The 24,632-nt window shown below is 47.0% G+C and overlaps 1 protein-coding gene across 1 annotated transcript in view; it reads left to right on the forward strand.

Moving 5' to 3' along the window:
- Positions 1-24,632, forward strand: part of CACNA1H (calcium voltage-gated channel subunit alpha1 H) — a 477,272-nt gene that overhangs the window by 286,396 nt on the left and 166,244 nt on the right. The window contains exon 6 of the mRNA XM_074965057.1: positions 13,199-13,358. Coding sequence (XP_074821158.1) covers positions 13,199-13,358 — 160 coding nt within the window. The remainder of the gene's footprint in view (positions 1-13,198; positions 13,359-24,632) is intronic.

The following is a 24,632-nucleotide window of genomic DNA, read 5'->3' on the forward strand; positions in this document are numbered from 1 at the left end:
GACAAGTGCAAAGTACAACTACAAAATGGGGAATAACTAGCTAGGTTGTAGTATCACTGAAAAGGATCTGGAGATTACGAGTGGATCACAACTTGAATATGAGCCAACGATGTGCAAAAAAGGCTAATATCATTCTGGAGTGTATTAATGGGAGTGTCGTACATAAGAGACGGGAGGCAATTGTCCCACTCCATTCAGCACTGGTGAGGCCACAGCTGGAGTCCTGTGTCCAGTTCTGGGCACCACGCTTAAGGAAAGAGGTGGACAAATTGGAGAGAGCCCAGAGGAGAGCAACAAAAATGATAGGAGGTTTAGAAAACCTGACTTATGAGGAAAGGTTAAAAAAAGGGGGCATGTTTAGTCTGGAGAAAAGACAGGGAGGGGGGGTTGGGAGGGACCTGATAAGTCTTCAGATATGTTAAGGGATATTATAGAGAGGGCTTTGATCAATTATTCTCCCTGCCCATGAAGGTAGGAGAAATAGTAATGGGCTGATCTACAGAAAGGGAGATTTAGATTAGGTAGTAGGAAAAAGTTTCTGATTAAAAGAGTAGTTAGGCTCTGGGATAGGCTTCCAAGGAAGGTTGTGGCATCCCCATCACTGGAGGTTTTTAAGAACAGGCTGGACAAACACCTCTCTGGGGTGGTTTAGGTTTACTTGGTCCTGCCTCAGCACAGGGGGCTGGACTTAGTGAATTCTCAAGGTCCTTTCCAGCCTGATATCTCTATGATTCTATGGATATTTTGCAAGGCTGTTTTAAACACTTTGGGACAGGGAAACTTGTCTCCATTTCTGTCTATAAAGTTCCCAGCACACTGATATCTCAAGGCAAATAAAATGTTCCTTTCAGGGGGGAAAAATCAAGGCTAAGAAGATCCCGATTTTCTAGATAGGCTCATTGCTCCTCTCAGATGTTTTGCCATTTCTTTGTGCTCAGGATTAGTGGCACAGTCTGTGCTTCTGGTGAAATACCGAAGAGCGTTCATTGCAAGGTGGAACAAAATTGGGTTCACCCCCTGTAGAAAGTTCAAGTGGTCCCTAAGCCCATTTTCAAGTGGATTCAGCTGTTTATCTCTAAATTCAATTTGAAAGATGAGCCAACCAGTTGAAATTGTTTCTGGGTTGCTACCATCCCTCTTCTGAGAGATCCTTCACTGATATGCTAATTCTATATCACTTTCATCACTCTTTAACTAAAATCCTCTCTTTTTGGAGAGGCAGTGTAATTGTTTGCAAATCCTCAAGTTCCCTCCAGAAATTGCTTTTCCTGCTCCTGTTTAAAAATGCATTTCAATTATATGGCATTATCATTGAGCATCCCACTTAGATTAATTGCCCATAATGTCGGCACAGCTACAGACAGCAAAATAAACTCCCACTGAATTGTTCTGATTCCAATACCTTACATGAACGGGCAAGAAAACAGATGATGTTTGACTGCAGGAATACTCTTTGAAGTTTCTCTCGGCTCTTGCAGTTTTTAGACTTTCTTTTTTTAAAAAAAATTCCGTGATGACATTTTTTCAAGTCAGAAAAAACTTTGGAGGGTACACACAAGGACTGAAGGGACCTCAGAGGCTTTGGACTCAGAATTTAATTTTTTATCATGATTTCTCATCAGGCCAGAAATATCCCAGGGAGTAGCCTTTCTCATGGGTTTTTGGCTCCGTTGTTTCTAGTCCCAGCTGGGAGTGGGAAATGTGCAGAGTGGAACAAAAATATGAGCTAGTTGGTAAGGGAGCTCTCTGAACTTCTTCAAACCACAAGAAAGATTCAGGTTTTGGGGGTAAAGGTTCAAACTGATTCTTATTTTTTCTGCATCCATTCAGCCACCCCCTAGCTGCCTTTTGAATTAGAGGATGTTTTAGGCTGTAATTCAGGAGAGCATTTAAACCTGTGCCTAATTTAACTTGAAGTCAATGGAATTTAAGCACATGCTTAAGTGCTTGGTTGAATTGGGGCCTTAAGGACAATCATTTCATTCTAAGAGCTTGTCTGCACGACAGAGCCTCTGCCAGTACAGCTATGCCAACATAATTATGCGGAGACGTAGCATATTCTGGCATAGCTACACCACTTCCCCAAACAACATTAGCTATGCCAGCAAAAGCACTCTTCTGTCGATATAGTTGTGTATGCATGGGAGGGGTTATCTGGCATCCTTCTATCAGCTGGGGGGAGATGATTTTTTCGCAGTGCTAGCTAACATAGCTATGTTGGCACAACTTTGTATTGTAGACTAAACCTAAGTAAATGGGTCTGAACCAACACCCTGTCTCTAAATGCCTCCACAGCTTTGGGGAAATTTTGATCCGGGTCCAAACTTTATGGTTCTGCTTTATGAGTTTGCTACTGAGGCTTTGAAGTGGGATTTTTTGGGCACTTGGTGCCATAATCCCTGTTTTGCTTTTTCTTCAGAAGAGGGGTAATAATGAAAAAAAATGATGAATTTCTAACAGACTATGAGATTAAATTCAAAGAGCTAAACCCATGTTTTGAGTTGCTTGGCCTGATGAGCCCCTGGGACAGGCTCATAGTGTTAATAGCATCTTGAATTAGTGCCAAAGTAGGATTAGTATTCTTAGAAGGATCTCAATTCCTGGAGGGTAGATAAGCAGAGACTGTTTCTTGTTTATAAGGCACTAACTCTGTCCACTTTTGACTTTGGTATTTTTAGTGCTCCAGCCTGATGTCTGATACGATCCAGGATCTGCCCTGAATGGATCGTGATAACCCACCATTTTTATTTTTTCAGAGCAACTGATGACCAGGATAATAATGCTGACTTATGTTTGTACAGTCAGGCAGCTTTGATCCAGGGGGATTCCAAAGCTTAACACAGAGGGAAATTCACCCCCTGCTGAAACCCTGAATAAGGCGACTCATCCCATAAATCAGTATAACAATTGGCACTAATCAGCCATCGAGACTAAGCCACTCTCCAGCCATAGAATGGAATTGAGCTGTGAGAGAGAATGGGGTGGAGAAGGTGGGAAGGGAACCTTGCACTGCGACTCCCATTCCTGCGCTGTGATTGATGAGGGTCATTGCACAACTTTCCTGGACATAATTCAACCCGCGAAACCCCCTTCCCTTGCCTCCCTGAGATGCAGCATGTCGGCTTGGCCTCATTTGGAGTGTGTTAAAATCAGCCTTGCCAAATTGCCATAAATTGGGGCTGTGTAGGAAGGAGTAAAATATCTACCTGCCCATCAGAAAAAGAGACTTCCCCTGAGTGAGTGGCTTGCGATAGACTTTCGCAAAGTTGATCTAAATAGAGTAGTGTAGGAATAGCGGTTCTTAGACTTCCCCCTACTGGGACCCAGGGCTGGATTAGGTCAGCCTGGAACATACCAGGATACAGGATTCCCCATGCCCACACCCCATACTGTCCCCCCATCCAGTGGTGAGCTGCCAGAAGCTGAAGAACCGGTTCCTTCAGTCACTTCGTATCTTCGGCGGCACTTAGGCGGTACGTCCTTCAGTCGCTCTGGGACTCGCCGTCGAAGGCTCGGAGTGCCACCGGTGAGTAAAAATTCACAGGGGAGCCTCCCCAGCCGAGAGCTCAGGCAGGATGGACAGGACAGTCCTGCAGGCAGCATGTGGCCCGCAAGCCGGAGTTTGCCCAACCCTTTAACAACCGGTTCTAAACAGACTTCAAAATTTAACAACTGGTTCGCGCGAACCGGCGCCAGCTCGCCACTGGCCCCATCCATCCATTAAGGGATGGGGAATATGTTCCCTTCGAGAGAGGTGGGGCAGTAACATGGTTCCCCCCCACCCTCAGGGACACATGGTGCTTGGACCCTTCCCTTGGGGCAGCAGGCTCACGTCCCCTGCACGGAGGCAGGAGAGCTGTCAGGGGCACCCCCATATTTAACCAGCAGCTGGAATGCATCTGTTTGAGTGAGTGGACCAGGCCTGCTGTACATGTCTTCTAGCGCGCACACAGCCCTCTGTTGGAATAGTGCTGGCCGTAGCTTCTAAGTGGCGTTAACACCCCCTTGAGATGTATGGTGCAGTTTTCCCCCTCACAGCTGTTGTTTCAGGCTCTCTTCAGATTCAGGCAGAGGTTACTGTGCCAGTTGCAATGGGGTAACATTTTTCAAGCTTTTCTTCACAATCATGAGGGGTAGAGACTTACTTTAAAAAAAAAAACTGGATTCTAACGGTCACATGATTTTTGGTTGGCGTCAGAAATCCAATGGAATCAAAGACAACATGACCCAAAGCCCACTGACCTCAAAGGGAGTCTTGCTACTGACTTCAGTGGGCTTTGGATCAGGCCCCAAAGGAATAAATTGAGAAGAGACGGAAGAGACGGAGAAGGGGGCGTCATGGGTCAGTTCAGGGAGGGCCGTCAATGCAGGGAGGCAGCGTGGAATGAAGTGCACAGATGTTTGTGAGGGAAGGTGGATGGCTGAATGGGAGAGGATGAGGGACAATGAGAAAAGAGACCAGCATGCAAAAGTGTGGAAGGGCACAGCTGTGATGGTCCTTGATGACCAGGACAAAAAGCTTGATGTTGATGAGCCAGCAAGGAAGGAGCCAGTGGAGGAATCCAATGCAGGGAGAGGTGACCTGGTGAAAATGGTGGGGCCGGAAAATGGTCTTGGCAGCTGGTGTTTCAAAAGAGACTGGTGGAAGCCGAATTGGGTATTGAGGGCTAACTGCATTGAGAGCTCAGCTTTGGAAGAACAATCATCTAAGCAGATTTTAACTGCAGTTACTGCATAGTAGATAGATCTGTCCTCTAATTCCTTCCAACAGGGAACCGAAAGCCTCCAAAGAGGAGATCTGTCAAAAATAGCACAGCAATTTATCCACACGACAACCTTGCACTTTGCCTGGCCCCATCCAATTCTATTACCCCTTCGCTTTCATGTGCAATAAATTCATCCACAAGATATTTTTTTCAAAGAAAAGAAAGAAAGGCGGAACCCAGCCAATAAAAACATCATCTGTATTAGAAATTATTCCTTGGAAATGACTGGGAAAAAAGATAATTCCACGATTTATGTTTTTGGCACGGGCTGTAAGGTTTTTAATAGTGGTCACTGTTTTCGAGCTCATTTCATTGCTGGGTTGTTGTTGTTGTTTTTTTAAAAATATGTGATTTAAAATGGGCACCACATGTAATGAAACTGAAAAGAAATCATGAGGCTTGTTTTCAGCCTAACTGATGCTAATCATCTTTTCCCATGGCACACTTGGCATTTTACTAAGAGGGTCCAGCTTGCATAGATAGCTAACAGATGGGATCAGTCTCTAGAGCGGTGCCACTAAACAACCAAGTTGTCTGGCAGAGGAAGATAGATTTTACCTTCTTTTTCCCAAAAATGGTTAAGATGGGGGAAGGAGAATAGGATAAGAGCAAAAATTCTTCCTAGCACTGGGAATTACATGAGCCCTTTGCTTTTCCAAAGATAGATTTGTTAGTCAAGTCTGAAGGGCAGTACTATTGAATGTGTTCCTTGGGGGTTAGAATTACAGAGTGCATTGGGAATGAGTGCTATGAAATAAGAACTCATTGTGCACTCAAGTTAGTCTCCTATTGTATTTTAAATATATATATATTTGTTGTGACATTGCAGCTCCTCAAGCTTGCGCTTTTTAGTGACTTTAGGGAAGCAACACGTTGAATAGTTAATGCACACGACTGGGAGTTGAGGAAGACCGAGTTTTACTCTTAGCTCTTTCACTGACTTGTTCGGTGACTTTTGAAGAGTTTTTTATGCTGTCTGTCCATCAGTTTCTCCATTTGTATAGGACGTAACATCTACGTCACAAGACATTGTGAGACTAGTTATTACTACTGAGGTTTATCTTACTGGTAAGGATTCTCTCTTCCTGATCCTGCCACTTTGCACCACTCGGACAGGGTAAAGTGATGGACTCTGGCCCTAACCGGTATAGGTTCCCCTACAGTTCCCTTGCCACAGTGAAGTTCTCAGGTGGTGTAAAGTAGCATAGCCATCTGCTATGCTAACCGCCCCCCTACATCCTGCTATGGGGGTGGAGGGCTTGCGTTGGGGGTGGTGTGGAGCATGTCTGCACTAGGCTAACTCACAGCTGATATAAGATCCCACAAGGACCAGAACCAGTCTATGTATGTTGTTATAGCCTCCAGCCTCTTGTAATTTATGCCAAAAGGCCTGGGATGGAGCAAATGCAGTTGGGGAATTAGGGAGGCGTAACTTGCCCCGCTACTCATCCTCTTCCCCCAGCATCAAGCTTATCTCTGTATGGGAGAAGAGCTGAGCTATTTCTTGTAGCTGATGATCTCACAGTGCTTTGAGATCCTTGGATGGAATGTGCATAAATCAGTGCAGCCCCATTGACGTCAATGCAGCTATACTGACTTCCATAAGCTGAGGGTCTGGTCCGGTTAGGCCAAAAAAGTGGCACTGCCTGGGCAACTGGGCCAAATCCTGATGTTCTTAGCCCATACACAGACAAAACTCCCTCTGAAGTCAAAGGACATCGAGCTGCAGCCCTGTGTAATTAAGAACTACTCAGCGATGCATTAGACATGACTTGGGAGTTGGCTGGAAGAAGCAGCAACCTGAAAATTAAGAGGGTAAGAGAGAAAATACATCAGAATTTAAATGCCATTCTCTATCCAAATGGGATAACTAATGGAAGGTAACATCTTGCAGGGGCGGGGAAATTAAGGGAGAAATAGCTCTACACAGAGAGTACTTTGCAGAGCAGCCTCTTAACGGGATAAAATGCCCCTGAAGACTGCACTGTCGCCAGCATTATCTGTCAGACAGACTGATTTGCACCATGCGTGATGTTTTCCATCGGAATGTTCAGTTCCTAGAGCTCTTTCCTTTTTTGGAACTTAGCATTGTTGGGGGTTTTTTAGTTCTCCTTTTCTTTCTCTCAAAGCTACAATTATCAGCTGCTCAAATTATGGTTGGTTGGTTTTGGAAAGACTCATTTAACCTTTATTGAACCACTAATTTGCATGTCATTATTCCTCAGGATGGGTTTTTTTCTTGCTTTAACTTAAACTTGGAAGTCACCCTGACCTCTAACTACAAAGCACAGAGCGAAGGCAGAGTTTGACCCTTCATTTATGAGAATCTCTGGTTTGTTGGGTAAGCCCCATCCGTAAGTCCTTGACCAGTACAGTTAGGCTTGGAAGACTATGTTTTTTAATGGTGAATGTCAATTAGCGTCGATATCACCATACATACACAAGCGGATGTATTCCTATCCAGAATAATTGATATTTACAGATAGGCAACGTAAGGAAAATGCAGCTTGAAAACTTCTTAGAGTTGATTTAAGGACACGTAATTTGTGCATTTTGACAAGTGATGTTGACAATTTGTGTTGTAACAGTTATAAAGCTTTACCTTTTTTTTAATCTCAACATCTACTGTCATTGAATAATTATTGTCTAACCCACACATCCACCCCATAATTTCCCGCAACTGCGAAAATTTAAATGGATAAAAATCAGGAAAACATTCTTATAAATAAACAGCAATATTATCGGTCGAAATTATTTAAAAAAACTTAAAATCTAATTCTGCCAAGCCTAAGAATATTAGACAGACAAGGTGGGTGAGGTAATTTCTTTGATTGGACCAACTTCTGTTGGTGACAGAGACAAGCTTTTGAGCTTACACTGAGCTGTTCTTCAGGGCTGTATAAGCTCAAAAACGAGTCTCTTTCGGAACCTGGTCCAATAAAAGATATTACATTATTCACTTTTTCTCTCTAATATCTTGAGACTCACATGGTTACAACAAGGTTGCAAAGCCTACGTATAGTCAAGGAAACCATGCTAGCAACGGTCATTTTTAAACATGGTTTCTTCCACAGGGCCAAGAAAGACAAACCCCTTAATGGTACTAGTTTGCCATGGCTTGTTTAGGAGACAGGCCCAACGTTATTAGGGAAGCTTTGTGCATCAATGTGTAAATGAACCATCGTCACACGCATACGCTTTGCATGGGACTTTCAGACAGCACCAAACTCTATGCACTAGGAGAACAAGGCCTTGTAGAAGTAGATATTATGACTGAGGTTTCTTTCCTTCTCCCTGCTGGGCTGCTGCATCGTTTCCACAGAGCAGAGTCTTTCCCCTAATTGATTCTGCTCCAGTTTTCAATCTCTGGCTCACCATCTTCCTCTGCAATATTTCCGTGGCAGTGGGAGGACTAAACAACAGGAGGAGAAAAGCTAGCTTGCTACTTTTTCACTTCCATTAGTTGAAGCTACGGTAGCATGAGACACCGTCATGGTGTTCAGAGGGTTTCTCTGCTGTCTGGCGTTCCAGCACAGCTGACGTGACATTTCCACTGCCTTGGGGTTGTCGATTGGTTTGCATGGATGCCAGCTCACTGTCTGGCCCTATTTCATCAGGTGAGAAATCAACAATATTATTAAGAGGTAGCAGTTTTACAATTGTCCATGTTCTTTGCAGAATTCTAAACTGTATCCAGGTAGGGATGGGTGTCATCACTCGCCCCACCAAAATGAAGCCACCTCTAGGGTGGGACACATCAGCCACTAAAATGACACCAGCAATATCATACAACCGTTAGTGCAGGAAAGGGGGAAGAACCTTGTATTCAGATTAGATTGCCAACTCTTTGGGGTGCAGTCTAGATCTTCATGCTACCTGTACTGTCAAGTGCCAAGCCCATTTCTGGGTGTCATAAATATATAATTACTACTACTGATGATTCATTTCAAGAGAATTCATTTTCATTTTACCCATATTGGTATTTGGCCCCAATACCCCTAATTTTGTGAAAAACAGCACGAGTAGCCCAGAATTACCCCCTAGCTCCCTGATTTGGGTATTTAAGAATAACAGTTCTAACTAACTACCTTAGGAACTTCTATCCCGTCCCCCACCCCATTACCATAGCATCTGAGTGCATCACAGTCTTTATCCTCCCAACTCCCCTGTGAGGTCAGGCAGGTCTCTTCTCTGCATTTGACAGAAGGAGAACTGGGGCACAGCGAGGCTAAGGGCTTGTCCTCACTGCTGTGTTAGCTGTAGGTATAACTCAAGTACTCCCCCAACATGACTCCCATCTGCACCCAAAAGTCTTTAGCTCGAGTTCAGTGGTGCTTTAAACTCCAGCTAGCTGGCCTGACAGGAGGTAGGTTGAAGGTATAGTGGCATTTGAGCTAGTGATGTAGCGGGGACTCAAACTACTCTGGGCTGCTCATACCACCAGCCTGTTGCCTCATTCGACCCAACTCGAGTTAACGTTTGCAGCGAAGGCAAGCCCTCAGTGACTTGCCCTAGATCACACGGGAAGACTCGGATGAAATGGGGTCTCCTACTTCCAGGACTAGTGCCCTAACTTGGTGACCCATGTCTGGGAGATCTTCCACAGGACTTTCCTATTGCCACTGCTACTAGAAAAGAATTATAGCCTAACTATGGCTAACCAGTAATAGGAAGTGTGGAGTATACGTGGTGATAGGTTCTTTATGTTGTACAGCAGTCTGGTTAATCCCCTCTGTCTCCACGATTCACAGGCATGCTCTTAACATTCGCCTGCTTTCTTCCTGTTCCCGTCCTTGTAAATTGCATTGAAATCGTGGTTTGCCCCTTGGAGGACTCTGCGGATCTGTCCTTTACTTCTGGAACAATTAGTGCCTTTTGAAAATGCTCGATATGGAATCCCCACCCCCAAACCCTGACAATTCAATACCAATCAGGGAAAGGGATTGCAGTGCTGTTTCCCTGAGGCAGCCAGACAATCAGTCAGGCATTGTGAAAGGACTGGCGGCCTGACAGCAGCGCAGTCTGACAGCACTTGAGAGCACACCGGGAGAACGGTGGTGGGCATCATGGGCCCAAAGTGGTGTCAGCAAAGCTTCTGTATGTTGCAGGTAACGTTCACCCGTCTCGTTCATAGTTTGCACCCTCTGGGACCTTCATGTTCCCGCCATGTTTCTCTCCTGTCACTGAAATATAGCACAGAAACTAAAGTTTCCTCTGGCTGTGAAGAGCAGGTTTTGACACATCCACTGGCACCAGTGATGAAATCTTGGGCCCATTGTAAAGCACTGACTTAGTGTGTATATCAGAGTGATATCGCTGGTTCAGAAAGAGGATAAAAGACCTACTGCTACCATCAGGTAGGAAGATTCTTCTTTAGCTTCAGTGGCAGAGGCCTGTATTTTTTGGAGTGGAAGGGACAGATTTCTAGCCCTGCTCCCTATATGAGTGTGATTGTTGTCTGTAGGCCAAGGATTTGTTACACCCCAGCTGGGGCGCTGACAGGTTGTGGATATTATAAGAATGCTTCTGCCCAGATGAATTTTGGGTAGGAAAGGATTCCTCAGGGCATCGGGTGAGTTACTTGTTGGCACGTGTTGGTTTCCCAGAAGGTAGTTTTTGAATAGAAGACAATGCTGGCAGGTGGGCTGAAGAGTAGGGGCGTTTCTTTAGAAAGTTTATTGAGCCCTTAGTCCATCAGAGAGAGAGACAGCCTTTGGCCTCACACGTCGTCCTGCCCTGCAGTGTGAATTCATTGAATAACACTGAGTTTCTGAGTCAGGAGGGGGAACTCCCAGCATGTAAAATGCAGCTTCAGTGGAGATGAGCCTTGGCAGCCCAGAGTTTTAAAACTTTAAGTCTTGATTCACCCACACCCGGAGCATTCTGGGAAGCCACCTTGCAAGCATCCAATTCTGTGATTCACGTGCAGTTCCGAGATGTAGAGTCTGTCTTTTATCTACTCTCCTCATTTCTGTTGACTTCACTGGCTCGTGCAGGGAGTGCCCCCTCCCCGCCCTATTGAATCCCATGAGCAAAATCAAAGAGGGAAGAGGTTTGGAGGGAAGTTGTATGCAGGCAGCCAAGGAGGCAGAATCTCTCAGGGTGGGAGCCATCTGAAAAAGCAGCCAGAAGGAGAATCATTCAGTTCAAAACGTGAAATGAAAAGGCCATGATTTTGGACTGGATCTGGGATGCCCCAGTTTCTCTGAGCAGCATTGTGCGCTCCTCCAATGGAGCGGAGAACACGGCCTGTGTAAACACAAATGATTGCACGTAAAGCAAGACAAACGGGAGAAAAAGAGGGTGCCAAGTTAATAAACGTTCTGGGAGCGTCTCAGTGCTGACACATACCGAGCGTTCTGTTGTCTCCCCACTTTAACGGCACCCCAAGCTCACAAAGTAAGTTTCATTAGCGCAGTGACAATGATAAACTCGACACCGGTCCCTGCGATCGTGGGAGGCGCTGTTTTTTCTCTCCAAGCCTTGCCAGGGTGTTATTTCCCATAACATCCACCGTAGCACCAGGAACTGAAATGACACGAAACACCAGGGAAGTTCACGTTTTCACCAGATGTATCATAAGAGGCCTGACAAAGGTTGAGTCAGGTGGGTTCTCTTGAAGACTTCTTGTCTTTTGGGAGGGAGACTACTGAATTACTCCCCAAGTCTGAGCTGCAAATGAAAACAGGAAAAGTAACATTTAACAAAGGTGAGGCAAGAGGTTGTCCCAACGCCCGTGTGATGGGGTTACATGCATTGCACAATAGTTGGTAAGGAGGTATGGTGCCTTTCATGCATAGGTCACAGGTTCAAATCAGTAGTGACCAGGAATGTATCCTGATGGCTGACCAGTAGCCTATATAAAGTGCATTGATTCCTGCCCACATCATAGTGAATGATGTGTCCACGTCACAGAAAAACACCCCCACAAAGAGCCTAAGCAGCGAGGTCAAGATGGAGGAGACTCTGGATTATCAGCCCCTCTCTTATCCCTTGGAGAGGTTGCCTCCAACTAATGGCCAATGCATATTGGTTGAGAATAGTGAGGGGGAACCCTGTATTTCTTGTGCCTGTTTGAAGGCTAAAGCATCTCTGGAAAAGGTGCAGAGAGCACCTGCATTAAAACTCCCCTTCGTCTCCACGCCGGGCCCCATATTGTTAGGGGAGAAGGAAATTGTTGGCTTCTTGTGAAATTCTTTAATACGTTTTTTAAAATACATATTTTGCCAGCCTTTCCAGCTATCCGTAGTTTGTACAGAGCAGCAGCTCTGATGCCCTCTAATGCTAAAAGGACAAACCTATCAGCTGGGTTTCTGCAGGCTGCATGGAGTGTGGTTTTTCAGAAGAGCTGAGTGGATGACCCCCAGAGTCACTGGCCTCTTTTGGGGGCGGCATTTCACAATGATAGTCTAGCTTGCAAAGTCATCAGTGTTTATGTACCATGCAGTGTGTTGTGCTATGGGAGGGGTGTCAATTTACCTCTGACTTCAGTGGCAACAGAGTAGGGTGACCAGATGTCCCGATTTTATAGGGACAGTCCCGATTTGGGGGGCTTTTTCTTATATATGCACCTATTACCCCCCACCCCCTGTCCTGATTTTTTACACTTGCTATCTGGTCACCCTACAACAGAGGTAGGACAATGCCGGGCACTTCTAAACATCCCACCTTTAACCTTGCTTTGTAGAAATACATGCTACATACAATTGAATCTTTTTGGCACGTGACGCTAAACCTTTTGCATTTTCATGGCCTTTGAATATTCAGCAGCAGCTTTAAGATGAACCCTACACATGAGCACCCCTCCAAACCTGGACTGGGGTGTACAGAATCTGGGATCTTTTTGCATCTTTCCTCTACCTGCAGCAACTAGCCTAGGCTAGCGGCTAAAACACTGGACTGGGAGCCAGAGACCGGGGATTCTGTTTCTGTCTCTGCCACCGACCAGTTGTGTGACTGGACAAGTCACTTCATCACTCTGTTTCCTCTCTCGCACTCTGTCAAGTCTATTTAAATTGCAGTCTCTTCAGCATGGGGAGAGTCTCTCTGTGTGTGTGTCTGTACAGCACCTAGCACGATGGGGCCCTAATCTGTAGGCCACCCTGTAATACAGATTGTAATACCTCTAATTGAAAAGTGAGAGATGAGCCAGAACTGGACTGCCTGATCCAGCCCTTAGGGAAGTACTGATCTTTGACTTGGGTCCATCTCCCATTGAAAAGGGAAGATGGACCCAAGATAACTGCAGAAGATAACGTCACTTCATGTGCCACTGTACAGCTCGTCACGCTTAGAAGCTGCGAGCTTGCTTCTGAAGCTGCGAAAGTGATGAGAAAGCTTCTCCTAAATGTGTGGAGCTCATCATAACACCTGTGTCTAGCTGTGTCCTGCTCGAAGGGCTCACATAACCTGTTTTCTCCTTCTCCCCACAGGTATGCGAATACTCGTTACCCTGCTGTTAGATACTCTGCCTATGTTAGGCAACGTCCTTCTCTTGTGCTTCTTTGTCTTTTTCATCTTTGGGATTGTCGGTGTGCAGCTCTGGGCAGGGCTGCTCAGAAACAGGTGTTTCCTAGACAGCAACTTTGCAATGTAAGTACAGCAGAAAACTCACTGTCTCGTCTTTTCTCTCTCCCGCTCCAGCTATCGGGGAAACGTTTCTATGTATCTGGCTAGCAGGGTTAGCATAAGTTGTGGGTTCCATACAAATATCTCCTCCTTCACACTGCCCCAGGCAGGAAAAGGAAGGTTGCCCCATTAGGAATAGGTGTGCCCAGCAGAACTGAATTGAACTGGTCCATTTGTTGAGTTCTCCTCCCAGGATTTAGCCCAACGTGTGTGTTCCTCAGCTGCTGTAAACTGGCGTTGTCACTGAAGTCAACTAGAGCAGGGCAACATTTTTTCGACAAATAGATTTCTCTTTTCCCCGTTGAAAATGCATTTTTCATTGCTCTGAAACTATTCGCAAAACTTGGGTTGAATTCAACCAATAGTTTTGCCCAGGAGCAAAATGTTGGGGTTTTTTGGTGGTTGTTGTGTTGTGTTTTTCAAAAAAACCCTCAACGTTTTGTTTTGACCATTTGTAAATGTCTCATTTTGACTTTTATGGTTCACAATGGCATTTTGAATTCAAATTTGGCCATTTAAAAAAAAAAAGGTGGAAGAGACCCCAAAATAGTCACATCGAAGTGAAAAAGTCAAAACAAAATTCGTAGAGCTGTCTGAAACCTTTCAGTTGACTCAGAATGAATAAAAAACCCATTCGATTTCTGTCTGAGTTGACGCAAAATATTTTGATCCATTAGCAGTGAATTTTGGTTGAGTTTTTTTGATTTCGATGAAAAAAATTGGTTCTGGTTCAAATCAAACTGGAGTTTTGCCCTTGATTTTTCAGATTGGTCCCAAACAATGTCAATATGAGCGCTATCAATAGCAGCATTGCTAACTTCAAGCACTGAAAAATCACAAGATTGGCCTAAAAATCATGAGATTTAAAATAATAAGTATACATTTGGGATTTTTTTTTTTTTTTAATATTTGCCTTCTGGTTTCTGCACCTTTAGAGTTCACGTTTCCAAGCTTTTTTTTTTTTTTTTTACAACCACAGGAGACAGGCTCTTACATTTTATTTTAATGAAAGCTGAGCTTCATCACTCCAGGAGCTGAGGATTTAAGATAAACGTCAAATCTTGTGAGACTCCAGAGTTGGCAACACTGCAACAGCAGATGCAGAAATGTCAGGGTGTGTGTGTGTGTGTGTGTGTGTGTGTGTGTTCCGAAACATGTGTTGCAGCCGTTTATTCCTGGTGGGAAGTGCTGGTTACCCTGCTAGGCTGTCTGACTCTGAATCACATAGGGCCGTTTCCCCTGTAAAGCGTGTGATGACGATGTGTGCTCTGTTTCTTTAAAACTCCGTCAGGAATCCAGCCAGGAGGGGCTGGACCCAGAAGGATCTAGGTAGCAGTGAAGCAGGGGGAGAGAGGCATAGTAGTTTGAAGGATAAAATTATTCTCCTTTTTCTTTCATCTAGCTCATTGTTCAGTGCTAGATGAAAGCTACTCCTGAGATCCTTCACCTTTGTCACATGACAATGTCATCTATAGCATTGCAGGTTCCTTCCGCCGCTCTGGTTCCCCAAGTTCCTTTCCTGATCGGTGCAATTAAACTTTAGCCTGAAGCGTGCTTGTCTAGGGTGCTTGTTCGGTGTCCTGATGGCTTCTAGGATGCTAGCATTTGTTCTGGTGGGTTGTCTTCACGAATACCCCAAACGCAAATTAAAGAAGCCCCGTCAATTCCTTGAACGTGACAATTGCAGGTATCGTTCCCAATATGTGACACATTCCTCCTCAACTCCTGCCAGGAGTTGTGCTGCATGTGGGGCATTTTCCCTAGATGGGCAATAAGGCCTCGGCTTTGTCCTGTGTCCCGGATGACACAATAATTTCAGTCGTCTGAATGAACTCATTCTTTGGACAGATACCTTGACTACGAAACGCAATGTAGTAAACTCCGCTAATTTTTAGCCCCCTCTCCCCCAGAATGAGTAAACCCTTGTGCTCCATGAGGAAAGAGGGGGGGAGGGGAAATGCCGATTGTTGGGAGAGGGCCTCCCAAAACAAGCCTCTGCGTTGCCCCAAAACACGAAAGCTGGAGGTGATTCCAATCAGGCCTCCATCACGTATTATCGTATTTTACTGAAGGGCTCAGGAGATGCTTTAATGAGAATGCACGCGCACCCCCTGATGAGGATCTGCTCAGGCACTGATCGCATTCAGTGTAGTTTTTGGAGAATGCCCTGGTGGAACCCTATGAATAGACCAAAATCAGACCCTGCTCTCTTGACAGAGAGAGTGCAAAAGCTCTCTGGAAAATGAACATTTTCTGCGCTGTACCAATAGGTCTGTTATAGGATGTGTTTGCAAATACACGTTTCACACGCTGTAAAAAGTGGGCGCCGTGCGCTGTAGTGCAAGGAAGATGAGGCTGGCAGCCAGCAGCCTGAGCGCTCTCATCTCAGTTTTGGCATTGACAGTGCAGTTTTGGGGTAGGTCACTTAGCTGTTCTGTGCCTCCGTTTGCCGGTCTGTAAAATGAGGATAATGTTCTGCAAAGCTCCCTTACAGCCACGCAGTTCGTCGGTGCTTGTACGATGCTATGAATATGTAGAGTGTCATTTTAGAGGGCAGTAGAGAGAGCGGGGTGCCGGAACAGCTATGCCCTTCCACTTTTTCCGGCCATACGGGCGAGCGACGGGAGTAGCCGGGGGAGAGGCGTGAGCAGGGGGTGGGAGGAAAGAGGTGGCACGGGAGCAAGGTCTTGGGGGGGAGAGGCGGTGTGGGAGTGGCGCCTCGGGGGGAGGGGCGTGGAAGAGGCAGAGCTGCCACGGTTCGGTCACCGGTGGCCCCCACACACACACTTTTAGGGCACTTCTGCTGCTCCTGATAGAGATCTTATTGCCACATGCAAAGGGGGCTTCATTCTTATAATTAGTGATCAGAAGAGTCCTGGCACGACAGGTATTGGTATGTGTCCCTTGTGGACAGATCGTGACAGGGAATAGTGTCCGGGTTGTGGAGCACATGGGTCCCTCAGCCACCTTTGCCACCCCTTGTGACTAAGAAGCCCTGGAGAATCGCAGGGTGGAAGAGCCCAGTCTGACACTAGGCTCAGTCACAGAATGGTAGTGGAGAGAAACACCTCTGCAGGCCCTTTAACAAAGGGAAGAGAGATGGATGTTGGGGGATCAGATCTTCCTGGGCGGATCGAAATCTCTCACTGTAAATGGATTGAACTTTTATCTAAGGCTTTTTTCCCCCTCTTGGTGCAGCAACAGGTCAGGGGGAAAAGCGAGAGCTTGAATGCCGTTCAAATCCATGTTGTCTTAGAACTGGGATAGCTGGTGTTTTAATGCAAGTAGCTGTCTCCTATTCAAAGGAGGAAAACACTGATGAGAAACCAGGAAGGCCTAGAAAGCAGGGGAAAACCTGGCTGGGGTGGGGAAGAGACATCGAGAGAACTGTTAGGAAAAAGTCAAAAATCGGGGAGTGGGGAATAGAGAGTTGGAACCCCTAGGAGAACAAAACTGCCTTGCTAAGACAAGTAAATGGAGTAGCAGTGATTATAAAGGGAGCTCGGGATATATAAGTGCCATATCTGAGAGTCAGGATCTCCCCCTGACACTCAGGTCACTGTCACTGCTCCTCTTGTAAGTGGTGCATATCTTGAAACATGGCTCTACAAATGCAGTTGCTTGTTTCGAAAGCTATTCAGCATATCAACGGGAAAACTCCAAGCCTCTAGACCTAGGCCGGAACCAACCTCCCTGAAGTGTGGGTAGTTCCGGATCTGGATTTGAATCTGAGCGTTATGGATTGAGCCCATATTCATTTCATGTATGTCCTAACACCCGCTTTACCAGTCACACCAACCGGGATCCAGACTGAATACATGAAGATTTCTGGAAACTCCCAGATGACTATGAACTGTGGTTTGGATTCATAACGAAAATCCTGTAGAACAATCTCACTTCCGAGAACACTAAAGATCGACGTTAACCACCCAGGAGCGAGGAAGTGCCTGAGTTCAGCCTGCATGTGCAGCTTTAACTCTGTCCCCTGATGCGTATGGATTATGACATCCGTCCCTCCCCCCCCCGCCATTACCTCATCATATCCTATTTGTGACGACCTAGTATTTGCAGCACGTGTTGCATCTTATCCAGTGTGCAGAGACCGTCCCTCAGTTCTGATGCAGGAGTCCTGGGGCCGATCTCACTCTGATTCTGTAACTGCCTTGTTGCGTGATCTAGGACAAGTCACTTTACGTCTCTGGGCCTCTGTTTATTATATAAAACAGACCCTGCAACATTTATTCAGCTGGCCAGCGATGCTGAGAGACATGATGCTATGAAGCCCTTTTAGAACCTCAGATAAAAACTTTTGTGCATGTTCAGATCTCTCTGTAGCTATCCGCTGCCCTCTGAGTCCAAGATGTCACTTTCCCCCTCCTACGTCTTATTGCTCTGATACCAATGACCCAGAGTTCTCTAGCCAGTGCCAATCAAAGACCGCGCAGCGTACTTCGGGACTTTCCATCAGTCATAAGTTAATCACACAGTTGTCATTTAAAAGCTCACGAGGCTGTGTTAACACGGGGCTCTGAGAGGTTGCATTTCAATTTTATGGTGGGCAAGCACAGTGTGAGCGCAGTGTTTTGGGCGCCTGGAGCAGAACGCCATCATTGACATAGGCGGGTCTCTCTAATCTCTTTGACCGGTTTGCGTCCCCGTAGTCAAAATTATGATTTTGGTGGGGGGGGTTGCTGCAAAGTGGAGCCTTTAAAAATTAACCACACGGGGATCACTTGCTAAGTACAAAAACTAACCAGCACAGAGGAACAGGCTGTTACATAACGTCCATTAGCCGCATCAAAGGCACTGCAGGATTTTCTAATCAAGGGCTCAATCCTTATCATTAAGAGCTAAATTGGGTTCCCTGTCCTAAGCCTGAGTCACCGGACTTGGGGCCGAGGGAGGGAGTCCTGGGCTCCAGGCATGGCAGCACTTCTGTGGCTACTACTGCAGCCCACACTTTTCCTGCACACCTGGTCTACCGGGGATAGTAGCAGGTGGATCCAAGTTGCTGTGGATCAACTTTTCCATGTCTGCCACCTAAAAATCCAGTTGCTCGGGGATGTACAGGGAGTTGCCAGCAGCTGGGCTTCAGAAGGATTAGGGGGGTGCAAATGCTCTGGATTTGATTCTGCTCTTAGTTACACTGGAGTAGTAGTGAAATACCGTGCACCTGTTCCATTGCATCAGGGGCCCTCTGCAGCCCTGAAGGAAGGAGCGGGGCTCGTATATTTCCCCTTATGTCCAAATGTTGCAACAGAACTCCCACTTTGACTCTTGTTCCCTGTGGAGTGAGTGATCACTCCTAAAACTGCATTTGGTTTGTTTCAAATAGCCCCACTCAGCACCACCACCACCCTGGCCTCTGCCTACAAACCACCCCAAAGCTTGGCCCCAAACTGGGAGTGAATAATTGCTGAGGCTTGATCAAAATTTGTACTTTATCGTCTGTCTTTTTCATCCCCCCGAGTCTGCGCTTCTGGGTGCCAGCAAAACGTTCACAGAGGCAAGCGCAGTGAAATCCCACAGGAAGGGATGTTTCTGGGCGATTTATGACTTGACTGCAAACCTCAGAAGAAAGCTTGTTCTTCCAAGAATCCAGTGCAGCTTTTCAGTCTCAAAGAATCCAGTCCAGCGCCTGCTAAGATTCATGGCAGCACCCACGTTGACTTCAGTGGGAGCAGGGTCAAGACCAAGAGTTCTGAAATCATCTTCTGAATTTTTGAGAGCGTAGCTGAGTGGAATAGAACCCCCAAACCAGGGGTGGCCAGCCTGAGCCTGAGAAAGAGCCAGAATTTACCAATGGACGTTGCCAAAGAGCCACAGTAATACATCAGCAGCCCCCTATCAGCTGCCCCGCCCCGCTCCCGGCGCCTCCCGCCCACCGGTAGCCCCACCGATCAGTGTCTCCCCCTCCCTCCCCGCACCTCCTGATCAGCTGTTTCATGGCGTGGAGGAGGCTCTGGAGGGGAGGAGTGAGGACATGGCAGGCTCAGGGGAGGGGGCGGGAAGGGTGGCGGCAGGGCAGGGCCTGGCCTGTGGCAGAGCCAGGGATTGAGCAGTGAGCACCCCCCGGCACACTGGAAAGTTGGCACCTGTCACTCCAGCCCCGGAGTCAGTGCCTGTACAAGGAGCCGCATCTTAACTTCTGAAGAGCTGCATGTGGCTCCGGAGCCCCAGGTTGGCCACCCCTGCCCCAAACCTTTTGAGGTTTGCCCTGCTAGACAGAGAACCAATCCCCGTTGAAATATTCATTGTGGTCACCCTGCTGATAGAATAATTGTCCCCTCGGGCATCCTTAAAGGCTCTTGGAGGGCTAGATTCTGCTCTCATTTTTACAGACACAGCCCCATGTATTTCAGCACGGCCCCAATAACTTCAGTGCCATCCGTGCAGCTGTGGTAGATGTTGACATACGTGCCGTATTCAATGCCACCCCCCTGAATAGCGGAAAGAAATGTGGTGGCTCAGATGGGCTTGTGACCGAGGAAGTTCCAACATCATTGACGTAAACAGGGCTGCATGGGTGTAACTGAGGGGAGAATTCAGCCCATTTGCTTTAGTGCCCAGGTAGGTTCTTCCCCCCCTTGCTGCTGTGCTTCAGAGTCTGAACTAGATGCGTCTGGCCCTCAGTCATGCCTTTCAGCTCAAGGGAGAGCAGTCAAAAGGAAGAAAAAACCCTTATGCAACGGACATAGGTTCAAAATTAAGCCATGGCTTTAAACAGAGGCGAAGAGAATAGAAGTCTGTACTGAAATGGGAATGAGATTGTGGTAATTTAGAGTCGCTTGCCAAACATTCCCTAAATGTGCCCCTAAAGCCCATTGCTGTTCTCCTCTGCCTAAGACAATGGTTGCTAGACCTTTGGCATGCCCCGTTGGGCAGAAGGAGACACCCCAGCTTTCCTCTCACTCTGGGCCTGCTGCTGGAGGCCAAGACAAAAGAGGCAGGCATGAACTTTTCCCATTCCATTTATCTGCCGGAGGGGGACAACAGTCCAGAACAAGAGACAGGGGCAGGTGGTGCTTGGGTAGTGGGCAAAGACTAGAATCCTGGTTCTGATTTCCCGAGCACCCCTGTAAATTGGGAGTGACTCCCATGCAATCACAGAGCCTGATTCTCTGCAGCCATCATTACACCAGTGTGATGTAAAATGCTACCCGATGAGCATGATGGTGTTTTAAACCCACTTTGCTCTGGTGTAAATGACTATACAAGGGGCAGGGAAGAATCAGACCCATGACGTTTAACTGGAGTAACCAGTGTAAGTGAGATCTGCCTCTGGCCCTTTGACTACAGTTTCTAGTTAATTTCCTCTCTTTGAGGTCGTCAATGCCAGAAGATGTCTGGACAGTTTGACATTTTACACCAAACTTCAGAGATGACCATACCTAGGAGGCCACGGTCAGAGGTTCTTACACAGATCAGACTTCCAGGGACTGCAGGGACTTTTTTCCTGAGGAGAAGAATAAAAATAGCGTGGGGGACAAAGGTGTATCTTGAACACCAGCTCCATGGTGATCTCCCCACTCCCAAATGAGGGCGCTCCCCTGGTCCAGAGATCCATGTGGTGGGAGGAAGCTGAGCAGAGGGGACCTTCCTCTGAGGTGTCATTCCCACGGCTTCTTGTGTGGCGTGTCTGATCTGACATCACTTGAGATTGGCACCCGAAATGAAGGACTCTGCCTGTGTGTGTGTCAGCAACAGGTTCAACCCAGCAGCCTATCCAGATGCTTGGCCCTGCCAGCCACCAATCCAGAATTAACCTTTAACTCTAGAAAGAAAAAGAATCCAGGTCACCTCTGGCTTGCCCAGGCTGCTGGAGGGCTGTTCCTCGCATGCCGCTATTCGTAAGAGCATTTTTCTCCTCCTCAGAGCCTTTGAAGAAGTTCAGTGAAAGAGCTGTGATGTGTCGTATGTATCTCACGCTGCCGGACAGATAGAACACGAGTACTGCGGTCTTAATTAACTCCGGAGCCGCTCCACGCTGCCCTGCCTTTGGCTGCCTGGTTTTTTTAAAGCGTTGAGGAAGTAGGTATAGGCCATTGCAGACAGCTCTGTGGGTTTGTATGAAAGGGGCTTGTGAGTGTAGCTTAATTGGTCCTTCTGGCTTTCGTTAAGCCAGTGGATTTGTCAGTCTGATTTCCCATGGAGAGGAATTTCCTCTTGAAGGGCCCAATCCCATGAAGTGCTGAGTGCTCTGAACTCCCCCCTGGCTTCATGGGACATCCAGGGCACTCAGCATCTGGCAGGAGCATGCTCATCGTGAGCTCCAAAGCCTGTAGATGAAGCAAAACTACTGCCTTCCTTCCTGGAGGGTAGTTCCTCTGAGTCAGCACTGAGGCACGCTTGCAAGGCAGTGGGCAAGGAGTTTGGACTGTCACTGCCTGCGTTAGAACTGGACGGAGTTGTTAATGCTGCATCTCCACTAGACAGCCAACATTCAACTGCAGCAAGCACGACAGACAGACAGGCCAGCTGGCAGAGAAAGAGGTGCTAATTCACTCTTCCTTTCCGGTGAATTTGTCCTCCCAGCACAGGGGTCTAGTGATGAGTGGATTCACAGCCATTAGCAAATTATGCAAAGGATGTCTATTTGCAAATAACAATATAACCGGCTGGCCTGTCCCCCTGAACAAGGTAGGCGGTTTCAGATGAGTAGCTTCCGTTTGGTTCATGGATCTCACCGGCTCTTTACCTTTGGATGATGGTTTTGCTTTGCATTTTTTTACCCATTTGGATTTGCTGACAGGCCACTCAGTACAACTGGACACCAACACCAAAAAAGGATCTTAATTTTGCTACATTCCTGTCATGTCATGGGATTTTTTCTTATTGCAGCTACAGTAACTAGAGAGCAGCCGTTGTTCAGTGAACAGCTGCAGTGCCAGTAGTGGGTTGGGAAGGGGGGAAAGTGGAGTCTCAATTTCGTGGCCTCCCTAGCACCATAGACCCAAAGGAGCAGCACTGGTTACTCAGAGCTTTTGATGCCCATTGGCGGGGTTTGGCCCTCTGTGGAGGATATTCATTTCTTTAAAAAGTGATTTTTAGTGCAGGTGCAAAATTGAGCGAACTAGAAGCAGAAAAAGAACAGGTCTGTTCATGTAAGAACGAAGCCAAACTTCCCTCCAAACCTCACACGCGAACCTTTTCCCAGCTTCAAAAATCATTAGTTAAGCAGGCTTCCCCCAGAAGTCTCCCGCCAATGCACTGACCAGATCTGACCCTACCTCTCTTGTTAGATCACCGGCCAAGGTGGTACAGCTGCAGACAACATTTATCCTCTAGCAGAAATGTCTGGCATGGTGCCCATCTCTCTTCCCTCCCCACGCTTTTGTTTCACTAGCCACATTTGCCCTCCTTCTTCCCAGTTTTAATGTACAGGGGGGAGTGTGTCAAGTCAAGAGGTTAAACATAACCCAGGAGAGAGAGAGGGTGCAATGGAAAAGGTTGATTTGGGAAGACAAACATGTATTAACTGACTTGCAGCTGGGAGGACAGATAGCTACAAACTCATGTGTGCCTTAGAGCATTGCACTGTGTCTGATTACACTGGACAGGGATGGACAGTTTTCATAATAGCCAGGGTGGAAGATTAGGGGGATTGATATCACACGCAGGCATTGGTCACACCTGCCTGGATCACTTTTGAATCCTTTGTCCATGCTCTGTGATTATGGCATGTGTCTCCGTCCGCACATTTAAACATGAAACAGCAAGTGGGCTTTGGCATCCATCAGCTGCTAATTGTCCAATCATCAATCCAGCTGGTCTCTCCCCCTTTGAAAATCCAGCTCTGCTCTGGATGGAATCCTAATTATAATTACCCATGAGAGATGGAGCCCTGACCCGCCCCCGCAGCCATTAGCAACCAGTGTGCTCCTGGTTCCAGAGTTGGGGGCCACTGAAGGTAATGAGCTTCTGCTTAGTTTGACATCTGTCTGGTTCATTACAATGCTTCATCTACTGCACTCCAGCCTGGGCTGCTTCAAAGGGCATGTCATCCAAAATGCCGCGAATGGGTCAGAACAGATTTTGGCCAAAATTGCTTTTTTTTTTTTAACTGGTGCCCAGAGAGGGCAAGTGCCTTGTTCCAAGCTCACACTGGGAGTCTGCAGCAGAACTGGCAACTGAACCAAATCTTCCAGGTCCCCAGCCAACGCCTAAACCACAAGACCATCCTCCTTCTCATAGTGACTCTCCCTGACGCAATACACACGCCTGTGTACTGAGCTCACCTGCCAGGATCCAAGACACGGGTTTCCAACTCCCCGTCACTCTGGGGGATTTTTTGTTTCTCCTCCGCTTAGTAGTCTTAACTCCAGAGGAGGACACACAAGGAGTCTGAAGTGTAACACGCTGCCTGGACCTTAAGCACCCTGTCCCTCGCTGGGTGGAACGACCTTGCTTAGCCCAAGCCACTTCCGTTCTGTTTGCTGCCATATTCTTGTCAACAAACCCAGGAGCTAGAGCATGTGGGGTTAAAATGCCCTTTCCTTCCCCTGGTTAAGACCACAGGCTGCTGTAATTCCAGGAAAACTCTGGATAACCAGGCCTGCAAGATGAGAAAGCACCCCGAGGGGCAGAAACGCCTTTCCTGGCGACGTGGGAATACTTAGATTTTCCTTACAGGTTCGAAGGCCTTTGCAGTACTCGCCCTGTAACTGAACTCAGGAGACCCGGGTAACAGGGATGAGCTCCTTAACTACTGAGGAAAACTAGGCAGTTGCTAGGAGTCCCCATGGTTTGTTAGTATCAGAGGCGGTGCTAGCCCATTGGGGGCCCAAAGCAGGAATATTTTGAGGGCCCCCCTACACACAACACATAATAGACTGCAAATAGGGGGACCCATTGAGTTGCTCGGGACCCTAAGCAATTGCTTAATCTGCTTATGCCTTGCACCGGCTCTGATTACGGTTGCACTTTCTAACACCGTCAAGCAGCTGAGAGTATCTTCCAGCAGCCCCAGTACTTAAGGAACCCAAAGTGAGACCAGGGGGATGAAGTCTCTTTATTAGATATATAGCAAGCTGGCTCCTATGGACTCTGACCCTGAGTGTGTCTGCATCATGTGAGAGACCCCTTCCAATAGGAGGCGCTCTGGTGATTGCACAGGACTAATTTTAAAGAGACGTTACCAGCCTGCACTACAGTTACCTTGCTGCAAAGTCAGCCAGCGCACAGCACGATGCAAAGGGAGAAAGGTTTGGCCGGTGCTCTTTGGGGTGTTGGCTCTGT

The sequence above is a fragment of the Natator depressus genome, chromosome 10 (genome assembly GCF_965152275.1).
Source record: "Natator depressus isolate rNatDep1 chromosome 10, rNatDep2.hap1, whole genome shotgun sequence".
In the NCBI taxonomy this organism is placed as follows: Eukaryota; Metazoa; Chordata; order Testudines; family Cheloniidae; genus Natator; species Natator depressus.